The sequence below is a fragment of the Drosophila subpulchrella genome, chromosome 2L (assembly GCF_014743375.2).
Source record: "Drosophila subpulchrella strain 33 F10 #4 breed RU33 chromosome 2L, RU_Dsub_v1.1 Primary Assembly, whole genome shotgun sequence".
Taxonomy (NCBI): domain Eukaryota; kingdom Metazoa; phylum Arthropoda; class Insecta; order Diptera; family Drosophilidae; genus Drosophila; species Drosophila subpulchrella.
The window spans coordinates 5,199,647-5,225,944 of record NC_050610.1 but is presented as its reverse complement, the minus strand read 5'-3'; the positions used below and the strand labels follow the sequence as shown (position 1 = coordinate 5,225,944).

At 38.4% G+C, this 26,298-nt stretch overlaps 7 protein-coding genes across 8 annotated transcripts; 4 read left to right on the top strand and 3 right to left on the bottom strand.

Moving 5' to 3' along the window:
* Positions 1-1,109: 1,109 nt before the first annotated feature.
* LOC119547700 (inactive rhomboid protein 1) lies at positions 1,110-7,953 on the bottom strand. The gene is made up of 7 exons (XM_037854674.1): positions 7,633-7,953; positions 4,170-7,068; positions 2,650-2,991; positions 2,336-2,590; positions 1,933-2,190; positions 1,595-1,879; positions 1,110-1,540 (listed from the first exon to the last, which is right to left on the bottom strand). The coding sequence occupies exons 2-7, from the start codon at positions 7,047-7,049 to the stop codon at positions 1,265-1,267; spliced, it is 4,296 nt and encodes a 1,431-aa protein (XP_037710602.1). The 5' UTR covers positions 7,050-7,068; positions 7,633-7,953; the 3' UTR covers positions 1,110-1,264.
* A 1,107-nt stretch (positions 7,954-9,060) lies between these two features.
* On the bottom strand, positions 9,061-10,677 carry LOC119548298 (dolichyl-diphosphooligosaccharide--protein glycosyltransferase subunit 1). Its single transcript, XM_037855465.1, has 2 exons — positions 10,051-10,677; positions 9,061-9,982 (listed from the first exon to the last, which is right to left on the bottom strand). The coding sequence occupies exons 1-2, from the start codon at positions 10,607-10,609 to the stop codon at positions 9,192-9,194; spliced, it is 1,350 nt and encodes a 449-aa protein (XP_037711393.1). The 5' UTR covers positions 10,610-10,677; the 3' UTR covers positions 9,061-9,191.
* A 906-nt stretch (positions 10,678-11,583) lies between these two features.
* Positions 11,584-15,810, top strand: LOC119546662. 2 transcript variants are annotated; one of them, XM_037853121.1, is made up of 7 exons: positions 11,584-11,922; positions 12,256-12,402; positions 12,821-12,966; positions 13,053-13,263; positions 13,334-13,445; positions 14,461-14,825; positions 14,884-15,810. In XM_037853121.1, exons 2-7 carry the CDS (start codon positions 12,336-12,338, stop codon positions 15,129-15,131), a joined length of 1,149 nt encoding a protein of 382 aa, XP_037709049.1. In that variant the 5' UTR covers positions 11,584-11,922; positions 12,256-12,335; the 3' UTR covers positions 15,132-15,810. The 2 variants fall into 2 exon arrangements, with proteins under 2 accessions (XP_037709049.1, XP_037709048.1); XM_037853120.1 differs by having other exon boundaries at positions 12,266-12,402; positions 14,884-15,809.
* A 1,448-nt stretch (positions 15,811-17,258) lies between these two features.
* Positions 17,259-19,065, top strand: LOC119546781 (probable dolichyl pyrophosphate Man9GlcNAc2 alpha-1,3-glucosyltransferase). Its single transcript, XM_037853336.1, has 4 exons — positions 17,259-17,961; positions 18,154-18,351; positions 18,409-18,568; positions 18,624-19,065. Exons 1-4 carry the CDS (start codon positions 17,297-17,299, stop codon positions 19,026-19,028), a joined length of 1,428 nt encoding a protein of 475 aa, XP_037709264.1. The 5' UTR covers positions 17,259-17,296; the 3' UTR covers positions 19,029-19,065.
* A 483-nt stretch (positions 19,066-19,548) lies between these two features.
* LOC119546791 (carboxypeptidase N subunit 2) lies at positions 19,549-22,682 on the top strand. The gene is made up of 6 exons (XM_037853353.1): positions 19,549-19,713; positions 20,847-21,386; positions 21,452-21,639; positions 21,697-21,791; positions 21,917-22,029; positions 22,084-22,682. The coding sequence occupies exons 1-6, from the start codon at positions 19,603-19,605 to the stop codon at positions 22,513-22,515; spliced, it is 1,479 nt and encodes a 492-aa protein (XP_037709281.1). The 5' UTR covers positions 19,549-19,602; the 3' UTR covers positions 22,516-22,682.
* A 375-nt stretch (positions 22,683-23,057) lies between these two features.
* LOC119546704 (cyclin-dependent kinase 1) lies at positions 23,058-24,698 on the bottom strand. The gene is made up of 3 exons (XM_037853183.1): positions 24,483-24,698; positions 23,577-24,080; positions 23,058-23,517 (listed from the first exon to the last, which is right to left on the bottom strand). The coding sequence occupies exons 1-3, from the start codon at positions 24,629-24,631 to the stop codon at positions 23,277-23,279; spliced, it is 894 nt and encodes a 297-aa protein (XP_037709111.1). The 5' UTR covers positions 24,632-24,698; the 3' UTR covers positions 23,058-23,276.
* A 418-nt stretch (positions 24,699-25,116) lies between these two features.
* Positions 25,117-25,983, top strand: LOC119545951 (28S ribosomal protein S7, mitochondrial). Its single transcript, XM_037851907.1, has 2 exons — positions 25,117-25,256; positions 25,315-25,983. Exons 1-2 carry the CDS (start codon positions 25,213-25,215, stop codon positions 25,925-25,927), a joined length of 657 nt encoding a protein of 218 aa, XP_037707835.1. The 5' UTR covers positions 25,117-25,212; the 3' UTR covers positions 25,928-25,983.
* Positions 25,984-26,298: the final 315 nt, after the last annotated feature.

Sequence of the window (26,298 nt, the reverse complement as noted above, 5' to 3'; positions counted from 1 at the left end):
AAAATACCGTATACCCTTTGCCGCGAAAACGTGAAGGTTAACAAGCGTCGCCGAGATGCAACGGAACCTTTATCTTGGTTGTTGTTGTTCTTGTCGATAAATTGCCTGCCTAGCAACAGCGGATTATGTAACTGGCAAACGAATGTATGTATGGCTATATGTACATATATATGTGTAATATGCGCTATTAACAAAGATTAAATGCAATTCACTTTGTTAAGAATTATTTGCACAACACAGTTTTGGTGTTTTTCACAGCGCAAAATGTACAAAAAATCCAACGGCCGGCTGTGCACTTTTATATGCACATATGTATGTATGTATGTTCGTATGTTTGTGACCGAATGCACGAAAACGACAGCGAAACAAAGCGTTTGTTTAAACTATATTAAACAATCGCGAGACCGAGTTGCAGACTCCGATAAAAACTGCTATCACGTCGGGGTCACCAAATGTTTGTGGGGAAGACAACAAATATGCCACCCTTATATTTATAATTAATAACGCACGAATAGGTTATATTAAAATGTATAGCGTTTATTCGGAGCGGCAGACGGACTGTGAATGTATAAAAAGCTTGGCTCCAAGATCTTCATATAGACATATGCAGGCTTACAAAGTAGTTGCTGAATAGATAAGAGACAGCTTTAGTGGTATAAGAAAGAAGGCGAAAGATAAGCAGAGAGCTATGCAGGTGCCGTCGTACACCTATGCGCGCATGACTAGGCGCTGGCGATCTGCTCCGAACAACAGCATTTCTAAATACACCTAAAACAGATTTTTATTATAATCGCAAAAGGAATTTCGACCTTGTATTATTGCAAGTCATCATCGCACTTTTAGCTCCTCTTTGTTTTAATAAGTCTTCGCACAGGGGCTTGATTAGAATTGTAGCTAAGATATGAAATGGTCATATTTTAACGATTTCCAGAAATCTTTAGATTGCTTGTAGGATAACTGAAAAGAAATATTAAAAATGTTAAATACTTACTTTTTCAAAAATGAAATTTTCTCTTTGTTCTGTTCATTAAACTTCAAAATCCATTATAGTTCCAGTTCAACTCTTTAACCCTTTTTCAATAAAAATATAAACTAATGCAGCATCCAACTTTTTAATACTAATTATTCTTTATTCATTTGAAGTTCGGATTATACATACATAAATAGACATTTAATGCGTTATTCATATAATTGTTATCTATTTGTGCACTCAAACTTGTCAAATTGTTTTTGTCATGAATTGATTCGATTAATATGTAAAATATTAAAGGACGTTAAATTCAGTATTATTGATGTAACCTACATATTTCTGTTTATTTTCGGAGTGCACCGATGTTAATTCAGTCATAAGATTAGAGTGGTTGTTCTTGTTTGAGAATCTAATGGGTGAAGTGAACACTTGCTTAAGCTTTGATATATTTCCAATACTTTTTTTAATTCGATCACTATAGTTTGAAAGGTGATTAAACGAACGACTATACTCTACTTCCTGCCATTGTTGAGCGCTCGTTTTCCGCGGCGCAGCGGGATATAAAATGTGCTGTAATACAAAATATTTTATTATATATGTATTTCGTTCTTTTATTTATATTACCGAAACAAGAGCTTTTTCTGTAAATGTCACGCTCTTCCTTATAATGTCATCCGAGTGATGATGATAATAATATTGAGAGTTCTGCGTCTGTGAGTATCGAGTATTGCTGCTTACAACATCAACGCCATGATGATCGGTATTGGTGAAATTGTCGTATCCATTGTTATTACTAAACATATCTACAAAGCTAATGGAGTGGAATTCGCTGGGGTGAATATAAAACGTCACAATCATTGCGGTGTACACAATGACGTGAAACAGCACGCAAGTCCAAATAAGATTTATCTGAAAATAAATTCGGTTAGTTGAATATTAAAAAGGGGGCCAGCAAGTCTTACCTTTTTCTTACGACCGTATTTCGAGAACGTGGTGAATGGCACTAGGGACACGGTTAAAAGGCAGCCACAAATCACTCCAGCCAGCAATCCCAGGAAGTTGAGCTGATAAGGCAGTGTTCCTATTCCGACTAATACGCTGCACAGGAGCAACAGTTTGAACAGCGCGATGTGGGGCTTGTGCAGATACTTCCAGTGCATCCAAACCAGCAGGGCAATCAGCGAGGCCACCACGCCACTGAGCGATGCCGAGGGTCCAACCTGTGAATGTAATGTAAAGGGTTAAATAATCAAATGCTCTAGGCTCGACATTGTTCATAAGTTGAAGGTACTTTAGGTAACAAATGAAAAAAACGCGAATTCTTCAGAATTTCTACATTGCTTATTATAATCTCTATAGGTTTACCTCTGGACGATGGGGCACGAGTATGGCGCTCGTTAGATTTCCAGCGAAGCCAGACATAATATAGACAATCGCAGTGCGCACGGTTCCAATCAACCTCTCCAAGTCGGCCAAGAACAAGTGCTGGAATATAAGGGTAATGGCCAGATGCAAGATGCCGGCATGCATGCAGAGCGATGTGAGCAATCTGTACAGCTGATCCGGAGTCTCCACGGATATGAATGGGAACATTCCGCACACATTGTTTAGGCACGATATCTGATCAAATTAAATGGGATATAACAACAAAGTGGCAATTTATAGTATTGAGCGCTTACCTGTGAACACAACGATGCCTCCTCATGAAAATATCCCTTTATAAAGTCGCAGTACTCGCGAGTCGTTATCCGGCACTCTCCATATAAGCCCGTACAGCAGGGATGTCCAATCACCTCGCACACCATGTGCTCGGAGGTATGGTCCTTGTACCGATATCGCTGAGTGAAAGAATTCGTTTTCCGACAGATTGGCCACTTGGTGATGTCGTCTGGCCACTCGTAAGGAGCAATCGATGCTGGGGCGTCGCAAAACTTGGGATCCAGTCCGCAGACGGACCCGGAGATTCTTCCTCCCGGTCCGGACTCACTGGGAGACCACTTCTTCCACGTAGATATTGATTTCTGGTAATGAGGATAACAATCGGTTACATTTTCTTTCTATGTTATAAAACATGATTTCTAATAGAAAGGAGTATATTCCAATTAAAATGTTATGTGAGAGATTATTTGAGTTCAAATATTTATACCCGTTACTTGTAGAGTAAAAGGGTATACTAGATTCGTCGGAAAGTATGTAACAGGCAGAAGGAAGCGTTTCCGACCCCATAAAGTATATATATTCTTGATCAGGATCACTAGCCGAGTCGATCTAGCCATGTCCGTCTGTCCGTATGAACGCTAAGATCTCGGAAACTATAAGAGCTACAGTACTGGGATTAGGCATGCAGATTCCTGAGATTCCTGCGCAGCGCAAGTTTGTTTCAGCAGAGTGCCACGCCCACTCCAACGCCCACAAACCACCCAAAACTGTTGCTCCTACAGATTTGATGCTAGAATAAAGATTTTATCTGAAATGTATTGTTCTCATCAATACCTATCGATTGACCCAAAAAAAATTTGCCACACCCACTTTGACGCCCACAAATTTAAAAAAATCGTAAGTATGAACGTGGATATTTCGGAAACTATCAAAGATAGAGAATTGGGATCTCAGATTTAGATTTCGTAGCCTTGTACGCAGCGCAAGTTTGTTACGCGAATATGCCACGCCCACTCTAACGCCCACAAACCGCCCAAACCTGCGGCGCCCACAATTTTCATGCTAGATAAAAAATGTTAACTGAAATGTATTGGTCTGGTCAATACCTATCGATTAATCCAAAAATCCAAAAAATGTGCCACGCCCACTCTAACGCCCATAATGCTTAAATCTGTCTACCGCCGGTAGGTGGCGCATTTCAATCTCACTTTGCTGCTTGCATATCTCCATTTCCCTTTGGTCCCTTTAGCTGAGTAACGGGTATCTGATAGTCGAGGTACTCGACTATAGCGTTCTTCCTTGATTTTTCTTGAAATCTTCTACAGCTTCCAATAATATAACATTAGTAACGATCACAAAGGACCAATATGATGTATGAATATAAGTTTTAAAATCATAACGAAAGGAGCACCTATGATTCGAAACGTTATTTCAGATGTCTTTGAGAGGGTTTAAAATGTACGTCTCCAAAAATAAGCCAAGGAAAAAATCATAGGATTAAGACCACCTCTATCTTCTTTATCTGGCAATAACCACTCACCGTAGGGTAGAGTCCTCGGATGGAGCACTCCGCCTGGGAGCTCTGGACGCAGCCGGAGTCGTCGTTGCGGATGCAGCAGGCCGTTTCCCTCTCGTGCCGCCTCGTCTTTGTGACCACCTCGGTGATCTTGATGTCCCGTCGCATGCAAGCCGCGAACTTAGCCCCCATGTGCACCAGGTCGATGTTCCTCGGACCGATCCACAGGTTCCTCTGCTCGACATGCTGGACCGTCTGCAGACTGAGGCTGGTCACCAGCACCTGTCCCGTCTTCTGCTCCGACCCGATGCCGATGGGTGCAATGCCGTAGCAGATGATCGACAGAATGAGCACCACCACCTGTACCGTGTTGATCCAGTAGGTGAAGAAGGGCCGATGGTCGGTGCGGTCGTCTAGGTCGTTCACCGAGAAGTACTTGATGCAACGGAGCGGCGGTCGTCTGGAGTTCTCCAGGACTCCGTCGAGCAACTGGGCGGTTATACGGTTGCCCCGATTGCAGGTGGAGGTGGTCGAGTGGGAGCTCCTCATGGCAGGCTGCATTTGGCTAGAAACCGAGCTGCAGAGCGGTATGTGGGCTGCACCAGCCGGATGCGAGGACTGATCCCCGGTTAGATTGATATCACTGCTGGCATTACCGCCACTGTTCAGGGCGGAGGTCCGCCACCCATTCTGCTGCCTCTCCGCCATGTAGACACTAACGCCCACGCCCGAGGGATCGGCACATGGGCGTGGTTTGGTGGTCTGTCTGCCAATCTCGGAGCTCTCATCGTTCACCGACGAGGTCGTTATCTCGCAGGGACTGTCGAAGAACACCTCGTCGTCTATTATGGCCTCCAGGCCGTCCGTCAAGCAGTCCGCATCCGCCTGCTGATTGTTGTGGGATGTGACATGGAGCGGAGCAAAGCTGCGGGACCATTGCCAGGGACACCGCACCCTGTGCATCTGTATGGGCCGTCGCTTGTTGAACATGTGCACTAGATAGCTCACCATGGCCACGAACATATAGCCCACCGATGCCTTGCGCTCCACGAACTCTCCGGCCAGGAAATCCCGATTGGTGTAGCACTTTTGCCGTCTACTATCGCCGGACATCGACATATCCATGCCAATGGCATCCTGAACGGGCAGGATATCCGGTCGGTCCTGGGCATAGTTGCCATTGGATCCGTTGCCCTGGCCCACGTCCTCGTTACCTGTCTGCTGCATGTGGTACTCCAGTTCTGTGTCGAACATCCCGAAGCAGCGGATGGCTAGGCGACGATGACGTCCCTGCCACAGGGCACAATCCGCCACCTCTGTGCTCGGCTCCACGCCGAAGAACTGCGAGGTAGTGCGCCTCATGTAGATGCTGATCCGCTTCTTGCAGGACAAATGGTGCATTTGCGGCTGCGGGAGCACCTGGAGCGACTGGTGCTGCTGCGTCTGATGGTGGATGTGCTGCAGGCGCGGATTACTGGCCATCTGGCTGCGGTACATCTGGTGTTGGTTTGATCCCGGAGGCGCGGCCATGTTGCCACCGCCCTCGAGACGTTTGGCCTGCACGGACACCATGCTGGACTCCAGGGTCTGGCTGGGGATCTGCTCATTCATGCCCGAGATCACTGGCATGGGCATGGGCACGGGAAGAGATATGGGAACCGGGCTAATGGGACCCGTGGTCTGGGTGGTCTGATGAACTCCCGTTGTGCGTCGCACTGTGTTGCAATGCAGGCAAGTTCCCGAAGGATTGTCCACTTCAATCTGTGCTATAGAGCCTCCTCCAGGTGCGACCACAATCACGGAGTCGCTGTCATCTCCCCTGTGGTTTCCCGACCTCGAGGAGCTGGTGGCCGTCATGATGGGCGAGCAGGAGCTGGCCGCCGAGAAGACCATCGACATGCTGGTGGAAGGAGCCGGCGAGGGCGAAGTGCAGGCCGGCGAGCAGGTCGCGTACGTCTGCGAGGTGCGACTAAGGCTGCCGTGCGAGGCTTCATTGTGGCAGCACTTGGAGCGGTAGTTGTACGGCATGTTGGCGTACTGTGACTGCCCGCCAGATGAGGATGTGGAGGCGGCGCCAGTGGCGGGATTGGGCAGATTGCCCGCCGACGAGGAGGAGATGCTCAGGTCCGAGTAGAGATCCATAGCGGGAGGCGGGGTGGGCACATACCTCTTGACCGGCGTGTGCACCGTGGATCCCAGGTAGGCATTGTAGTTCTCGCACTGCGAGAGTGGCAAGGGTACGTTGGAAGGCAGTAGGAGACGGGTGGAGGAGGCCGAGGGCACTGCCGAGGGCAGACCGCCCATGTTCTCCATCATCTTTGTCTGGGTGGTTGGCTGTGACTCGCGATAACGCTCCAAACGGTATCTGGAATTTGGCGAAACTCCGCGCTGATGATAGCTTCCGTTCCCACTCATTCCATTCCCACCCATTCCGTTCCCTCCCATTCCGCTTCCGACCATTCCGTTGCCACCCATTCCGTGCTTCTGCAGAACGGAAGAATCCGGCTTGAGGGACCCAACTGTGCACGACTGAGACGGCAACTGATTGGCCACACAGGTGGCAAAGCAATCGCTGTTCGGAGCCGGCGAGGGCGGTGGCACGCCCCTATTGGCATCATCGTACTTCTCCAGCGGCGATAGCTTCAGCTTGCCCGCGTGAGGCGGGAAATTCTCGCCATTCGGAGCCCGAAAGCGACCCGAGGAGAGGCTGCAGTACATCACATCGCACTCATTCGACTCCAAAGCCAGTTGCAGCTGATTCTGGAAGTTGATGGACTTCCTGCGGGTGGAACTCATGCCGATGCCACCACTACCGCTACCACGCATCGCGGCGTGAACATTGTCAGGATTACCCTTCTCGTTCCGCCTATTGTTTTGTCCCAGGTCACTGCCATTCGAGCTCATAATCGAAGAAATTTCCGATCTGGGAAAGACAATCAATAAATCTTTTTTATTTATGATCCTAAAACTGATTTTCATTTGAATCTGATTATTTATAGTCATTAGTATAACCCAAGAAGTTCCCAATTTCAACATTCTAAATTAAGGTACACCAATAAGATGCACCAATACACAAGATCTTTAAAATATATTTGATCTATTAGTACGTCTGCACATAATTTTATGAAAACAAGAAAATCTGTGTATTTGTAAAGGTCCAATGGAAAAAATATTTCAAATTTAAAAATTATTCATCAAAGCATTCCGCCACATCTCCATTTCAGATACAAACAATACAAAAGAGGGCCAAGGGCGCTCATGAGTAGTCCGAAATACTGGCACTGACATCATTAAAAGACTTTTATATTGCAAGTTCCGACGAAAATGGTGTCAGCACATCCGTTTTATACACACTTAAGCTATGTTTACTGAATAACCAGTAAAATAATGTATTAATAATTAGTATACTTAATAATAAACAAGTTGGTAAAATATCTTTAAAAACACATATTATTATTACACATGCAAGCACAAATATTAAACTCACTTTGGCAGGTTTGATGGATTTATATTTATAAATGCAATATACTGTTTTTTCACATCATCTTTATTTTTGTTTAAGCCTGTTTACAGACCGAAAATTGGTGTATCGATTTTCCACATACATCTCCATAACAAAAAGTACAAAAGTACATTGTGTCAAAATGTTCGTTTTTAGCTTACTGTCCTTTAGGTGTTTTATTGTATTTGTTTATTACTTAAGTTACTAAGTTCTTTGATTGATTAATCCATTTTTTCTAACAATTTTATAACCACTAATGCATATGTACACAGCACACTCGTCGAAAAAGTGCAAACCACTTAGAATAATTTTTCCTGTTTTCTTGCGCATGTGCAAAATACATTGCTTGAGATGACAGTAAATGTTCCACGGCTGATTTTAGGCATTAGTGCTGAGAAAGGTACATTTTATATTTTAAAAAATATGGGGTGTCACAGGAATCGCTACAATTTAATGAATTCTTATGATTTATACATTCCTGAAATAAAAATTTCAAACAAATTTACACACATAAGTCAGAATGAGAACGGAATCTATCTTTAAAAGCATGAAGTTTTTAAAAATTTGAAGATTTTATGAATTAAGTTATGACCAAAATAAGGTAAATATACAATGTTAACATTTAAAAACAAAATATAGGAAAACTCTTGAAAACGTCCGTGTTGTACCTACTTCACCAAATGGCACCCATGGTAGTATAGGATATAGTCGCTCGATCACCCAAATTTGTATCCTGATCAGGGTATAGGTAAAATAATATGAATTACGAAGCTTTTGGGCTCCTAAGGTCTAAAAAAACTCAGATCTTACACTGCGCAACATTACATTAAAAGAACCGACAATATCCCAGTTTAAGCCGATTGTTTCTATGTGAGCTATAGCATATAAACGTGCGATCGGGTCGGTTTTCAAACTTGATCAAATTTTATGACGATGAGAACGGCCAAAATCGCTTCAAATGGTATTGACGTAAGGGGCAGACTGGTACGGGTATATTGACTCTTTGTGATTGTGGTCTGGAATATTTTCCTGATATATTTACTTTATAGGATCGGAAACGTCTCCTTCACTGCGTTACACACTTCAGACCAAAATTATAATACCGTCTGCAAGGGTTCTAAAACTAATCAGAAAATAAGAGTACTTACATCAACATACTACTTTTGAAGTTCATTAAATTATTTAATAGCTAATAGGGAATATAAAATAATAATTATAAAACATAAAAATAAATTAAAAGTCCCATTTAAAAATAAATACATATAACAAACATTTGTCAACTCTTGGAAATGTTAATATCCATTTAAGGTATCGACTAACTGGCCAAATTTTTAAATGTCATGTGAGAATTGTCGGAGACCATTTTATGCCTCAACCTAAATTAAAATCAACAATTAATATTGAAAAGCCGGGTTAAGGATTGTTTTCTTGCCACTAAGTGCAAGCTTTCATTTATTTCGTTTGGTTTTGAAAAATATTATTTTAAATCCTTTTTATCGTTTTTTAGTGATGAGAATAATTAAGTTGGAAATTGTATGATTTACTTATTCTTTATGCGCGTGGGACGTAATTGAAAAGTCCAAACGTAAGAAGACAATAGTGGCCACAAAAATTATATAAATAAAGCCGGTAACCAGCAGAGGTTCCTGCAGCATGGAAATTTTCGAGAAGCTATAGTACAGTGTGAAGTCAGAAATATGACTTTCTACCAAATTGGATTTGGAGAAAGATACCACCGGGCGACCAGTGGTGTCCAGATAGGTGTGCACCAGTTCGTTGGGCAGCCTGCTTATCGAGTAGGGCGTCGAGAGCTTAATGTCGCTGGATCCCTCGGGCAGAATAATCTTAATAGTGGCTTCATCGATGGCCATATTATCGTAGATGTGATCGATCAAGTTCATCTTCAGCTGGTACTTGTTGCCATCGCTGAACATGTACTCATACGAGGGAACATTGTAACCGAGAGTGTACTGGGTTTTCCAGCCGCCAAAGAGCGGGAAGCGAGGACGCAGCTCGAGTTCAATAAAGTCCCGCACAGAGTTCATGTTGGAGGTAGAAATGTTGCCATTTGTGTCGCGGTAGTAGACTCCAGATGCAGATGCTGGCAAATAGGTCTTGTACGACTTAAGGGCCGCCAGTCCAGAGCGACCTTCCTTCTGGAAATCGTAGCGCGAGAACGATCCCTTCAACTTGGCACCGGTGTGGGTCATCTGAATGGACTCCTGGACGGCAATGTTGCCCCAATGGGAGATCTCCAGGATGCGCTCCAAGTAATTGACGGTGACAAAAGGCGACGAGTTCTCATAGTGGATAACCAGAGCCTCCTGGCTGAAGGCTGATAAATAGAAAAATTAGAATTGGTGGTCATTAAATGGTTATAAAGTGTAATTTCGATCCACATACCTTCAGCGTTTTCGTAGGGGCCCAGGGTGATCTTGTTGGAGGACACCGAAAAAGGCTTGACCTGGGTGTGCGACAAAATGTTCGAGGAGCTGAGCTTGACATTGGTTTTCTGGCTGTTGGTCTTGTACTTCGAATAGAGGTGCAGGTTGCCCACATATTTCACAAACTGCTTATCGTTCTGCTTGATTTCTTCGGGATGTGGGAGGATGCTCTTGGAGGCCACGGTCTCGACCACGAAGGTCTGCTTTGCGGAGGCCATAGGGAAGGTGAACGTGAAGCTCTGCTCACCCTTCACCGGCTCATTGGTCTTGATCTGGACATTCCTGTCGGCGTTATCTTTCACCGATATGTACGCAAGGCTGGGCTCCGATGTGAAAAACACGTATTCGGCAATGGGTTTGCCGGCTGAGTCTTCCGCCGAAATCTTCGTTGTGGCTTTCACCAGCTGCGAAGTTAAGTCCAGCGTTCTCTCCACATTTGTGTTAACTATCTCCGCTTTTGCCGTAAATGCAAAAAGCAATGCGCTTAAAGCCAGATAAATAACAAAATTTGTACCCATGCTCGCCTCGAATTTGGACACGTACTTTAGAAAATCTCAATGCGGTAAGGGATTTTTAGTACTTTTCAACCGGCATAGCGGCATAGTGTGACCATTGAATGCGTGTATAAATATACCACCGCTTACAAAAAAATAGTAGTGGTATTCTAAAAAAAAATATTTTTTTAAGAAACATTTTAATTGCTAGAGTATTTCCTAAGCTGTTAAATTGTTGAAGTTTAATCAGCTGCTCCCAACAAACTTCATCTTCAGAAATTTCAGATTGCAATAATATCGAGACTGTTAAATTGGAGAAAACTTTTTTCTCTTTAAAATCAATATAGAAAGTAAATTTTTGTTCTCTTCCCTTATAAATAATTTAAAAAATTAACTTATAATCAAAAATCAACAGTAAATGCTTGTACGTCCTAATAATTTTTCGATTTGTCAAACAGCTGTAGAAAATGCCACAGAAAATGTTCTGTTGCATTTTTAACAATTCACCAATTCAACAGTTTATGGAGTACCCAAGTATTTAAAGTATATTAATGAAAATGGCGAGTTTAATACCAAATTCTGAATAATGCACTTGCTGCATTGCTACAAGTAAATGCTCACAAATTAAAAACGCTTTCACTTCTTTCTCCTGTCTTATAAAAATGACCTGACCTAACCTAACTACTGAGTTATATTAGTCAGCTGTTCGTTTACCACTGCAATCGATTGTCCGTATTCGAAATAATGAAATTATGGAAAACTATTCTTGATTGAACATCAACACTTTCGATGGTTACCCCAGTTTCTATGCAACTAAATCGGTTCGTTTTCCATATTACCGCCCCGCTGTAAATATGAATAATATTAAATAATTTCTGTCATCATCCCTTCGGCTTGCGAGCTGAGTTGGCTTAAACACGCATATGCAATACATTTGAGAGACCCACATAATGCGATTGCGTGAGTTATACAGACGGACGGGGCTTTTTGCCGACTTCAATTTAGTCTACGATTGGCACTTCGAAAAAGAAGTTGTATTCGCCGGTGTGTGAACTGCACATTCTTGGGAAACCAAGTAAATTCGAATCAGAATTGTGCCATTTTCTCTAAACACACACACACACACACCCATATAATGAAATTGCAGTGAGAAATCTGCACTTTTGATGGTCAATACATACAGTTATATATCTTTACCTGTGTATCTGAATTTTCGAAAATATGTAGCTATGAAAATTATCATATGTATGCTTTATGATTGCATAAACAATTAGAAACGAAATGTGTATATACGCGTAAGGATTTGCCGAACTGTCATTGCAAAAAGAAAGAAAAAAGTGAGTTTTCCTTCAATTTCTGTGTATGCATTTCCCCCATAAACTCACGTAAATATGTATCAGTGACATGTGTATTTTTAGCCAACTCATGAACATAAAATATAGGTGAATGTGAATTTTCATACATAATAGAGGCTCGATGTTATCAAAGTTTTTCCGTCAGGGGAAAACAAGATTTAAGTTATTTGCGTGACCCATACACATAAATACCTTGTATCTGAGAGATTCAAATACATACTTACCTAGATGTAGGTGCATGCATCAGTATTCCTACAAATATTTTTAGAAACATATTTACATACATACAAATACGGATATACTTATAACCCAAAGTTCGTTGCAGAAGGAAAATGTTTCGGGTATAAAGTTTAACTGCAAAGTATACGAATTGTGGAGTCTCGAATTTGTGAATAATGGAACCGAAAAGATGGCACTTGCATTTATCATGTTTTTTGCTACTCCTTAGTTCAACGTTTTCTGGTAAGTAAAGGTCACAAACTTTAAGAAATTAATTGTTAATAGCTTTCGCGCAACAATGTATGCTATGAAAAATGGAAAAGTTTTGAATGTGGGTGTTGTTTTTATAGAGCGCTCTTGAAAATGAATAAAATAAAATAATCAACAGTATTGATTGGTTTTGTTTACTAAAGCCTTTCTATAAATATTATTTGTACCTTTAAAAAACTCTTTCAAAATCAAATTTTTTATTTATATTTTGTTAACGAAAATATTTAAAGTTAAGTGAAAACTGGTTAGCTCTAAGAAAAGAGATACTCTTAATAACAGATCTATCATAACGTGTTTTAAAGATACAACATATTTTTTTTAGTTAATTTAATACCATCGCATCGTTAAATAATAAAGGTTTTCTGTTTTATTACCTACGAAATACTTTTAGATGTCGGAAAAATCACGTCTTCTCAAAATCATTTTGGAAATCCTATACAAAGTCAATTTAATACAAAAAATAATACTCGTGTTATTGCACAAAAAGGAGGGCTTGCCATATTACCCTGTGTGGTCAAAGTTAACTCTCCAGCTACGGTAAGAAATAGTCTATCTTAAAAACTGTTTATTTTACTACATATGTACATATATTGTTTATAAAGTGGTTTAATTAAACATTTTAGGTTTCTTGGATACGTAGAAAGGATTTCCAGCTCCTGACCGTGGGACTCAGTACCCACAGTAGTGATAAACGATTTCTGGTCGAACATACACGGCACATGGGCCATTGGTCTCTTAGAATAAAATCTGTTAGAGAGGAAGATCGAGGATTTTACGAATGTCAATTGTCAATTTATCCAACTCAGTCAATAGTTATAGAATTAAAAATAGTCGGTAAGTAAGAAAACACATATCGTTAAAGATTGCAACCTATAGTAATATCCGTACTTTCCAAACTAAATAGAAGCGGTAGCGGAAATTTCAAGTGCCCCGGAACTCCATATTGATGAGACTTCTACTTTACGTATGGAATGCAAACTGAAGCGAGCTACCGAAAACCCTGCATTTGTTTTTTGGTAAGAAAAACGTTCAAGACATTAGATTCTAGGATAAAAACCTCGATAGCTTTTACTAGAATTTAACGCCCTTCTGTTTTGTTTTTGACTTATTTGGTGTTCCCATAATCATGCTTTTATTTCTTTTTGTTTGGCATACGTCATTCATTATTTGTATATCCATGATGCTTACGGATAAAAAAACATATATTTCTTTTTTTCTTATATGTGTAAACATACACTGGTCGGCATAAGTATTTTGACGAAACAAAAGTTTAATATACTCATAACTTGAACTTACTTCTTGTAAACTTTTGCATTAATGGAAAGGTTATTTAAATGCTGTTTGAATGATACAATATATTTCTTAACCCATTCAGTACTTATTGAAAAGGACGAATTTGTGTGAAAATCTACTTTTAAAATTTTTTTCCTCGTCTTGAAAACTTAAATTTTTTGATGCAAAAAGTTTCTTCAAACAAAAATAATAGTAACTGCAAAAAGAATTTTTCAAAAATCATTTAGCTTATACTTTTTATGATTTTTTGAAGGTGACAATGTCGGAAAAAATTTGTATGAAAATAAGAAAAATGTGACTCAAATGCATGTTTCTAAACATTTTCAAAAAATCATAAAAATACTGATTTTTGAAAAATTGTATCACTCAAACGGCATTTAAATTACCTTTGTATTGATGCCAAAGTGTACAAAAAGTAGTTCAAATTATGAGTATATTTAACTTTTGTTTCGTCAAAATACTTATGCCGACCAGTGTATATCAAAAATGTCATTTGGCAAATTGTAGATTTAATTCTAAGAACGGATTAAAGGAAAGCGTTGGGGAAGAGTTCGTTCTAAAAGTTTGTATGATTTGTGAAGAGGAAATACTGACCGATCCAAATTTTCTAAACTTTATTCATTGATTGATTTTCTCTTCGAAATTATGTATTATTTCTTGCAAACCAAACTGTTATTGTGAATATAAAAAGCAGACATATCTAATTTAATTAAAATCAATGCGATTCTTTTCTTTCAGGTATCATGATAGTAAAATGATAAATTATGATTCACAAGGTGGATTCCTTGTGACATCGATTGTGCAAAATAACATGCAAAGTGGTCCGATCTTTAGAAGCTCTCCAGCGAACAAATCGCGCGTTACCATGCCAATGGAGTCCAGCCACGGCGTCCTCAACAACATCCTTGGAAGCCCAGATAACATCAAAGGAGCCAATATGCCATCCTCAACTCCCTATATGCAACCACATCAATCCGCTTATCTACAGAATCCCTCAGTAAGTGTGCTCACCGTAAAACAAGTCAATTTTCGGCATGCTGGCAATTACACATGCGCTCCATCAAACGCCCGTCCTGCTAGCATTACAGTGCATGTTTTAAGAGGTAAGAGATACCCATAATATTTCAAGACTTAAAATACCTACTATATCTTTTTCAATAGGTGAGAAAACAGCGGCAATGCAACACGCCAATCGTAGTATTTTGGATACCGAGAACAACGGAAACGGCACTTTTGGATTAATTAGTTTGGGTGGACTGAACGGAACCTCTGGCGTAACTCTCACCGGAGGTCTTTTGTACTTCTCTGGCGTGTTCCTGCTAATATCCGCGGTAGTATTAGATCGATTCTCGTTAGCAGGATCTCACAAGGTATTCTTAGCATTTATACTAGTTCTTTTGCATAGCTGAAACTTATAATTGACGGTTTTTGGAATGGAGCAACTTCAATCATTCGAAAAAATAAAAATGATATTTGTTTTAAAATAGAAAATGTAAATAGATCATTGACATACCATATTGATAATGCGTAAGCATTGTAAGACATTTACGTACTCTAAGATTAAACTGTAAATAGACTTCCATAACATGCAATGTATTGAATTGAGAAATTCATGAACTTGTTACCACAAACTTATAAAATGCAAACTTATGTCATAAGCCGTAAGAGATTAAAATCTGCATTTTTTAATGGTTAAAAGTGGTACGATAAAATGTATGCTTAGATGTTCATATTTATTGACTGGTACTGACATTTTAATGTTACAAACAATGGAATTAGCATAAAATAACGATAAAACCATAAAGATTTGTTACCTAATAACTCGAAAAATTTGATCGTCACCTTTAAACTGTTATTCTGCTCAGTGTTCGATATTTAGTATATAGATTGATTTATGTAAGCACCTTTAGAAGTATGCTAATTCATATACTGTATGTACAACTGTAAATAAATATTACTTTCGTGAGCGTTTACAAAGGCGCTGTCTTGATCCAATTGGGCAGAAGTGCCAGTCTCGTTTTGTTCACCTTGAAATATGGGTTGCAAGACAACTTTTAAATTTTGTTGCAGACATAAAAAGGTTTTAAATAAACAGATCAATTTTAAGAAACTATATATGCCTTATTATTTCACTATTTTATTTATAAAATACAATTTTTAAAGGGAAGAATTTAGTTGGTGAAAGCTAAATATTCGGGGGCTAAAGGAATCGCAGGACGCCCGCTTAGCGTAAGTTTCTTATGTGCATCAATATACATTTAGTACACTGGTCGGCATGTGTATTTTGACAAAACAAAAGTTAATTATACTCATAACTTGAATTTACTTCTTGTAAACTATAGTCATCAATGGAAAGGTAATTTAAATGCAATACATTTCTTAACCCATTCAGTATTTATTGAAAAGGACGAATTTGTGTAAGTCAACTTTTAAATTTTTTTTTTAACTTTTTTCCTCGACTTGAAAATTTAAATTTTTTGATGCAAAAAGTTTCTTCAAACAAAAATAATAGTAACTGCAAAAAAATTTTTTCAAATATCATTTTTCTTATATTTTTTATGATTTTTTGAAAATGCTTAAAAACATGCATTTGAGCCATATTTTTCTCTTTTTCATACAAATTTTTTCCGACATTGTCACCTTTAAAAAATCATAAATAATATAAGCAAAATGATTTTTGAAAAATTCTTTTTGCAGTTACTATTATTTTTGTTTGAAAAAACTTTTTGCATCATAAAATTTAAGTTTTCAAGTCGAGGAAAAAAGTTTAAAAGTAGATGTTTACACAAATTCGTCCTTTTCAATAAGTACTGAATGGGTTAAGAAATGTATTGCATCATTCAAACGGCATTTAAATTACCTTTCCATTGATGCCAAAGTTTACAAAAAGTAAGTTCAAAATATGAGTATATTTAACTTTTGTTTTGTCAAAATACTTATGCCGACCACTGTAAGTGGCTGACGATCGCAGTTCTCATAACCTTTTTTACATTTCTTTGTTTGTTCCATGTTCAAACATTTATTTTCTATATTGCTGAAAATGTTTAAAAATAAATATAATTTTGAGAACTCATCGTATTTCAAAATTCAGCGACGACGTCTCTTCGTTTTGTACAGGTTCCAAAGCCAAATTTTATTTTTTAATTATAATTAAAATCCAGCCAGTAACCGTATGAGAGTAGTGCTTGTAAATTTATTCAAAGATATTTGAAATCAAAAAATATTATCCTTTATAAAAATGCAGGATTCATCCCCTTTTTGACATCTCTTCGTTAATTCCAGGTACTAAATTATAAATTGTATTTCGAAAGACATTTAAGGTAATCGAAAAATGTTAAAACGAAAAGAATTAAAAAATTACCTTTAATTGAGTTAAATACAACTTTACCGTACTATTTTGGTTTTCCTTGTTTTAAATATTTAGCAACGAATTTAAATGAAAAACTGTTTTATTTAAAAGTTACATGTGATGCTATCTTTACATCTCCATTTACTTGACAAAACTTATCGATAAGTTAAACGATTCTACACCACCGCACTACCTTCACTAGAAAATGATAGCAAAACAAAAAAGATGAAATCCGAAATTTTGGCAACCGCCTTTTTGGGTCTGGCGGTTAGGTCGATAATCTCGCTGTATCCTTACTCCGGACTCGATTCCCCGCCTATGCATGGCGACTACGAAGCCCAGCGCCACTGGCAGGAAGTCACCGTGAATCTGGAGGTCGGCGAGTGGTACACAAACAGCTCCGACAACGATTTGCTCTACTGGGGTCTGGACTATCCGCCTCTGACTGCTTACCACAGCTATTTGGTGGGTCGGGTGGCCAAGTCAATGGATCCCCGCTTCGTGGAGCTGCACCAAAGCAGGGGATTCCAGTCGAAGGAGCACAAACGCTTTATGCGCGCAACAGTTGTGACTGCTGACGTACTCATCTATTTGCCGGCATTATTGTTTCTGGTCTATTGCATAGACAAAACCTTCAAAAGCGATGACAAGCTGTTCCTATTTACACTGACTGTTGCGTATCCAGGCCAAGTACTCATTGACAATGGACACTTTCAGTACAATAACATATCACTTGGCTTTGCCGCCGTGGCAGTTGCAGCTATCCTGCGAAGAAGGTTCTACATGGCATCGTTTTTCTTCGCATTAGCCTTGAACTATAAGCAAATGGAGTTGTACCACAGCCTGCCGTTCTTTGCATTCCTTCTGGGAGAATGTGTGTATCAAAAAAGGTGGGAGAGATTGCTTAAATACTTGTTTATTGACCTATGTAAATCAGTCGAGTTAAAGTCTCCATAGAACTATTGCATTGTTTTCTCAAACCTGTACGCTCTATATGAGTAGATCTACTTTTTTAAAACAATTCATGCCAGATTTCTTTATTTTTTAATAATCACTTAAATTCCGCTTCTGTATAACTATAGGTTTGCATCTTTCGTGGCTAAAATTTCACGGATAGCAGCCATTGTCCTAGCCACATTTGCTATTTTGTGGCTTCCCTGGCTGAAATCTCTTCAAGCGACGTCGCAAGTATTGCACCGCCTTTTTCCGGTCGCCCGGGGAGTTTTTGAGGACAAGGTGGCAAACGTTTGGTGCGCCGTAAACGTGGTTTGGAAATTGAAGTAGGCGAGGTCACATAAAATTTGCTTTTCGGTAATTAATAAAGTTATTAATTACAGGAAACATTTACTTAACGATCAAATGGCCCTAGTGTGCATTGGTTGCACTTTACTTGCTGCCCTGCCCACAAATGTACTCCTCTTTCGACGGCGAACTAAAGTCGCTTTTTTACTGGCTCTTTTTAATACATCTCTAGCTTTCTTTTTGTTTTCATTTCAAGTAAGTGCTTTGAATTTAACATTTTACATGCATCTAATCAATAATTATTTTTTAGGTCCACGAAAAGACAATTTTACTGGCCGCCTTACCATCCCTTTTCTTACTTAAATGGTGGCCCTACGAAATGGTTCTTTTTCTGGAGGTTTCCGTGTTCAGTATGTTGCCTCTTCTATCAAGAGATGAATTGTTGGTGCCTGCAGTAGTATCAACTTTGACTTTTCATTTGTTATTTAAATGTTTTTATTTAAATGCAAAGCAAAGAGACGAGTTCCCAGTGAGGTACCTTGCAAATATATCAAGCATTCTAATGACTTTGATTATGGGAGCTTCTCTAACAATCCCAGCCCCTCTACGCTTTCCTGATCTTTGGCCCTTAGTGGTTTCTGTTATAAGTTGCGGCCATTTTGTGTTATTTTTCTTATGGGGAAATTTTCAACAATTTACCTGCAAGATAAGTTAGCATTTAAAGCAAATGTCCTGTAAAAATACATGCATCATAAACCAAAAAATGGATCTAAGTTGTTTCATTTAGCTCATTTTTCTTTTAAATTAAAACGGAATTATAAGTAAAAATCTGCCTTAACTTAGTCACATCCAATATACTTATACCGCTTTTTTGATATCTTATCAGGGTTTAATCAATGGGTGCCTACACTATGCAAAAAAAGTTAAATTAAGCTTTAGACTGCTCATATGGGTATATTAAAAAATAAAAATGTTTGTTAATAAATTGACATCTTTATATAAAGTATAGTTGTAGATTCTAGAATCTATATTTGCTAGATTTATATAAATTTGATAGTAAAAACAGAATTGCGAAAGCATTTTGTCGTTAACACAAATAAAAAACTAACCCATAAAAGAGACGCTTTTGTTGGACGGTGTTATCAATGCCTTGGAGGAGATAAGATAACAAATCGGAAAATATTAGGTGAATAATGCGTAGGGGTTTGGGCACTTGTTAGTCATGTTCATTTAATCGATCGGCGAACAAGCCCTAAATTTGGTCGTTTGTCGGAAGATTTTTTACAATTATGAATCGAACAAAATCAGTTATTTTAGCTGTAGCAATTTTTTGCATCGCTGTGAGCCGAGTAAATTGCCAGTCGAATGACGAAAGTACAACAAAACCAGAAAAGCCAAAGGTATACACAAAATATTACGTATGAATCGCGTTTTAATAGCCTTTCAGGGGCTTACAAAAATGTGATATTTGTTATAATAATGAATAAATCATAAGTGTATATAATAAGAATAAGAAAAATATGTGTCATTTGTGTGAGACCGCCATATCAGAAATGCAAGTGTGATTTTAAGCAATAAAACCGCTGTAATGTGATGATAAGATTATCAGCAGAAGTGAAAAAGTTCGAGTTAATTCTACCGCTGTGCTACTCAGCAAACTTATAAAAATACTTCTAAGTGATTTAAAGTCTTAGGCCTAGTATTCAACCCAACAAAAATTCGTCCAAAACCAAAAATTGTATATGAAAAAAACGTCACAAAAATTTTTTATGAACTTTTTGGTTTTTGGACGACTTTTTGTTAGGTTGAATACTAGGCCTAAAAAAATAAAAATGAATCACTATTTTAAACAGAAACCAAACAAATTCCACCTTCAATGGACACGAAATATCTTAAAATATTTGGCAAGACAGATAACATAAAAATGACCAAAGTTATATGCCTTTAACGAAGGCGAGAAAGCGCACTATCAAAACGCGATAAGAAAAAAGTATTGCAAAGGTGAAATGATAAAGATGAGTTGAACAAAAGCACACAAATTCACCATAAAGCTTAGTAAACCAATTCAAGAAAAACAAAAATAAAACGATTAGTGCGAAAAGACGATTTCATATTCTAAATACAAATTTGTAAAGATTATTTCTTGTAATGTTTTCAAATGACGCTGCTTAATGGAACTATAATTTTGGCCTGACCGTCTTTGAATTTTCTTATAATCACTATAATTATTTTAAAAAAAATTTATAACTACCCCACAGTCGAAAAGAACATGTCCAAAAAATCGAAGCTAAAAAATGTTCCTAGTTTGCGTAGAAACGGTGGATAGACAAACACGGCAAGATGGACTCGGCTTTTAATGCTGATCCAGCATTTATATGTATACTTTATGACTAAAATTATAATTTATCTAAAGTAGTCCCTAAAATACGGTACTGTAGTATACATTTTACAGCTTATTGTTGTTTTTTATGTTTAGCTTGTACGTTAAACCTTTTTAGGTATATAGTAAAAAGTACTTTACCCTTGCTTGCAGGAAAAGATCAGCGTAAAAGACAGCAAGCTTTGCAGCAAATGCCATTGCAATTTAGAAACCTATTTGTTGGATTGCAGTGAAAAACTTCAGGATTTGCTGTCTGCAGAGGAATGGGAAGTTTTGACCAACGGAGACGTAGTGTTCAAAACGATCAACTTAGAGCACAACAACATAACTAGCATTCCGATTCTACCGAAATATGATGTGGAAAACTTGTACTTGGCAAACAACCAAATAGATTCAATCACTGAGGGCGCCTTTCAGAACTTAACCGAGCTAATCACACTCGATTTGTCGCATAACCGACTGACGTCGAAAGTTTTGGTGCCAGATGTTTTCAAGGGTCCCTACACAGTCAACGATTTTTCAGCGCTGGAAAAATTGAAAACTCTTAATTTGGGATACAATGACCTGCATACCTTGGATGCAGACTTGTTTGAGCACATCCCCAACATAGAGGAACTCGTTCTCTGCTCAAATGCATTCCACGTAATTGATCGACTTTCAGAAACGGCCATTTCCGGATTATCATCATTGAAGGTATACGAATTGGGATTGTTATATTTCCAAAGATTCTAATACCACTCTTTGTTTTGATATTAAAGACTTTGGACGTTTCCTACATGGAAATCGATGACTTACCAGAGACTATTCTCCATGGACCACGAGATCTTGAAACCCTAATAGCAGCTGGAAATCTCTTTCACCAATTACCAAAGGCCTTAAGTCGAGCGACGAACCTAACCAGTCTTGTTCTGAATCAAAACCCCATTGACAGCCTGATTGAAGACAAGTAAGTAGGATTTGTACTTTAAATGTTGAATGTACCATAACCAAATAAATTCCTTAGTGTATTTCCACCGCTGACCAAATTGACCCACCTGAGTATGACCTTTATGACAAAGTTGTACAAAATTGGACCAGGAGCATTTAGTGAGTTGCAAGGTAAGTAACATCCATTACATATTGGAAGGTAAATTTAACTTCTAATAGAAATCGCTAATAAAAAGGGCCAACTTAACGATAAAATCGAATAATATATTATTCATTTCTGAAAATAATTTTTTCAGGTCTAACCGAATTGATATTGTCCGACAACAAATTTCTAAACGAAATCGATGAGGAGGCTTTATCCAAAAACGTCACTCTAGGCCCATACTTGGACTATCCGCCATTGGAAAAAGTAACTAAACATTAAACATACAAAAAAGCATAAAATACAAAGTATAATTTTCAGGTTTACTTTAATAATTGCAACCTTACGACTCTTCCAAAAAATCTTCTTGTGCGATGGGATAAACTCAAAGCTCTCGACCTTAGGTACAATCCGTGGAACTGCGACGACTCCAACGATTATTTGATCAACGTCTTAATAGAACAAGTTAACAAAACCACGCCGATTTTAGCTAAAAATGTCCAGTGTGCAACGCCAACTACGTTGAAAGACGTTGAAGTAGTAAGAGTTGCAAACGAACACTTGATGGAAAGTTCTACTGGCAGCATTATATGGGTTGGACTCCTGGTTATTTTGCTAATCGCTGTGCCAACTATTGCAGCCGCCTATGTGATGAAAAGACGCAACTGCTTTGGCGTCTTTAGACGCAATGACAGCGTAGCTCGCAGTGCTCTCTATAATAGGACTAGTTTCAACGAAGACTTCCATATTTAAATTTTGTTTTGCACTAATGTTAAATTAAATGTAATAATTAAAAACAAAAAAACAACATGCATTAGTTGGTGCATGCTTACTATCCCCTTAAAAAATATGAATGTTGGACGGAAGTTTTTCGAAACCAACCCTGCTACAAAACTGTAAATAAATTTTATACAAAAAAACAACAATATTTTTAATAACACTTAAAAAATAGAATGTAAGGAAAAAACAGGTCTATGGTTGTTTATGCAAAATTTCAGGTTAAATCCATAAAGGATACCACAGAGTCAGCTTACTAAATTTGTATAAAATTGAGCGTAATCGAAAAAGAGCTAATTTAAATTTCAAATTTGAACACACATACATGATTTTATGGACAGAAATCTTTAGTTGAAAAGATTTCCCCTGTACTATATCCATATGGTAAATATCAGTACAAATTTCAATCGGACGTAAGTTTTTATTGATCTATTTATTTAAAGGTATTGGAAAAAAACTAAAATCTGAAATTCAACAAATTTTTAAATTTTAAAAGGCAGGGATTGATCGATTTTTATTAAAACCACTGTTGTGTAATGGGACTTACCGTCCTTAATAATCATAGTACGAGACAATATTATGAGACGCAACGCAGAACTTCTTGACACACTAAAAAATTAACCGAACTCAGCTTGTTTTACACCCTTATGTTTATTTTACGGCTATTTTGCTTTAGTTTAGATACGAAGTTTTCTTGTTCATAAATTCTAAATTAAGTCAAACCAGAGTACTGAACGTTAATTTCGAACTAAGCCCGATTGAAAGCCATGGAAATAGGGGTGCTCCAAAATGTCCTTGGCGGAAATGCGATGAACCGGGTCATAGATTAACATACTTTGAATGAGATTGACGCCGTTGGCATCGAGATTCTTCAACTGGTTGGTCAATTGGTTGGTGGACCAGCAGGGAAACGTGTTCTTGTAGTCGGGCAGCGAAGTGACCCCTGGCCAAATATCTTCGGTCGGCGTTTTGAGAATTCTGCCATCAGACAGAGCATTAATTTCATTTTAATCATTTAAGACATCAATTGTACTTACCTGAACATTCGGAATAACTGGTCGATTTCCGAGTCACCCTGAAACAGCGGCTTTCTCGTTGCCATTTCGGCAAATATACACCCAATGGACCAGATATCGACGGGACAGGAGTATCGGGGTGAGCCCAGTAACACCTCCGGAGCCCTGTACCACAAAGTCACGATCTCGTGGGTATAGATCCGTACTGGAATGCCGAAGGAACGCCCAAGACCAAAGTCTGCCACTTTTATAAGGCCATTCTTGTCGATCAGTAAATTTTGAGGCTTCAGATCCCGGTGAAGTACTCGGCGACGATGGCAGAATAGAATGGCGCTGGTTATTTGGTACAAATAGCTTCGAACCAATTCACTCTCCATATGTTTATCCGCTGGCAGCGAATCCATGTATTTTTTCAGATCCATCGATAGAAATTCAAAGATCAAGTATATGCGATTCTCCTCCATTAGGACATCTTCCAAACACACAATGTTTTCATGCTTCAGCTCCTTGAGCAACGAAATTTCCCTATAATGCATATTTGGATATAACATATTATTTTTATATGGATCTAACAGTTCTGGGTTTTATACTTTATCCTAGAAATATTGCTATAACAAAAAACTTTCATAGGATCAAACATAATACAACATCTGTAGAGAAAGTACGACCTACATGTGTACATATGTACATTTCTACAAGATCATACATTAATACATATGTATGTATGATATACATATGTTCATATGTATAATTATGCTGCATTTTCATCGTAAAATGAACAGTAAAAATATAAATCCATTATAAACATGGTAAATAAACAATGGTTGTGGCTTGATACGCATTGTTTATTCTGTTTATAGCTGTTCATACTCATATTTTATAAAAAGGAAACAGTGAGGCTTCGGCACCCAAGCCGGGGCATTTTACCTGATCGCGGTCGATGGAACGCCTTCATCGTCCGACTCCAAGCGAATTTTCTTCATCGCCACTATTTGGCCCGTTAGGCGATTGCGTCCCTTATACACCACTCCATATGTCCCCTCGCCAATCTTCTCAATTTTTTCGAAATCCTCCATGATTTGTAAAACTATTTGCAAGCCACCGAGTTTTAAATTAGCGCGTTTTTGACGTCTATGCCCAAGTATTACCAGACTATTCAAAGTGAAACACAAGATGCCAAGCTAACACCGTTAGCGTTTCCTTTGGAACGTGGTATCGAAACCAAAAATTAACATCATTAATTGATGTGATTTTATTTTAACACAATAGATTTTTTATTAATTTTTAATACTTGTAAAAAAAATTTCATTGTACCTTGTACATTGTAGGTAACACTAATGTTTCAGTCATACATAAATGATGTATTGCTTAAAGAATCAATATTTTGCAGCCAATAAAATTTAAAGGAACCCAAATGGATCCATCGTAAGAAAAATTTAAAGAGCTTTTAATAAATTCAAACCAGTTACGAATGCAAATAAATCCCACTATTATTATTACAAATACCTAAACTAAATAGTTTCATTGTTCCATTTTATATGTTCCCAAAGTATGTAGAAGTATGACAATATCTTGACTTACTTGCATGCTTGCCCCAAATGTGCATAGCATATATTAAACAAGAATAATATTTTTCACCATAACAGAAAATGTCAACATGTCCTTTTTAAGTAGAATTGCAGAGACAGCTTCGAAGCTCAGGTAAGTGCTTATGTCTGTTTAAAGGAATGTTACCAATCCATGATATGTTTTATTTCAGTGGTCTTCGGTTGATGTCGGTGTATCCTACACATTACGTCGAACCTATTGTACAAAAAGATAAACAACTTGAGCAAAAGAGTGATTTATCAAAGCTCTTTCATGTCCCAATCAAGGCAGCAGTCAACAAAGCCTCTGATACAGTCTTCCATGATGATACGAAAGAAAAAATGATAAATTATATAACGAAAAAGGGGAACAGTGCCCTGGCTAGAACACTTCTGTCAAAGACGTTAGAGTTAATAAAACGCACGCAGACGGAGCACATGAATCTGGCCAAAGGAGACAAGGACGCCATCAACACCAATGCCGAAACGCTCTTGAAACAAGCGGTCGAGAACTGTAGGCCGCTGCTTCAAGTAACCGCCATAAAACGCGGTGGAGTTACTTACCAAGTTCCCGTTCCCATCACGACAAAACGATCGTATTTTCTGGCCATGAAGTGGCTCTTGGAGGCTGCCCGGGAAAAGGAGCGCAAAGTGTCTCTCCCGGAAAAACTGGCCTGGGAGATTCTGGACGCAGCCCATGGACAGGGAAGAGTGGTCAAGCGAAAGGACGATTTGCACAGGCAGTGCGAAAGCAACCGCGCCTACGCACATTATAGATGGAGCTAAATTTGCAATTCACTGCTTTTAATAATGCAATAAAGTTTTCAAATTTGTGTTAGATATATGAGAGCCTGATGAGATCCGTTTGTTAAGATGTACGTATAACTAGAAAGGGTTTTTTTTTATAAAGAATACTGATTTCTACTATAAATGATTTCTTTGATATGAATAATATTGCTATTCAATTTAAGTTTTAACCAAATGTCGCACAGTATTAAGGGTAGCCCACAAAAGATTTGCGTTTTAAAATCGCTATAAAAAAACGAGTTTATATTTTTCACTTTTTTTACTTCTATATAATTTAATAGCTATACTCGCAGTGACATTTATCGCTCCTATAAGCAAAGCATTTCTTGCAATAGATAAATCTTCATATT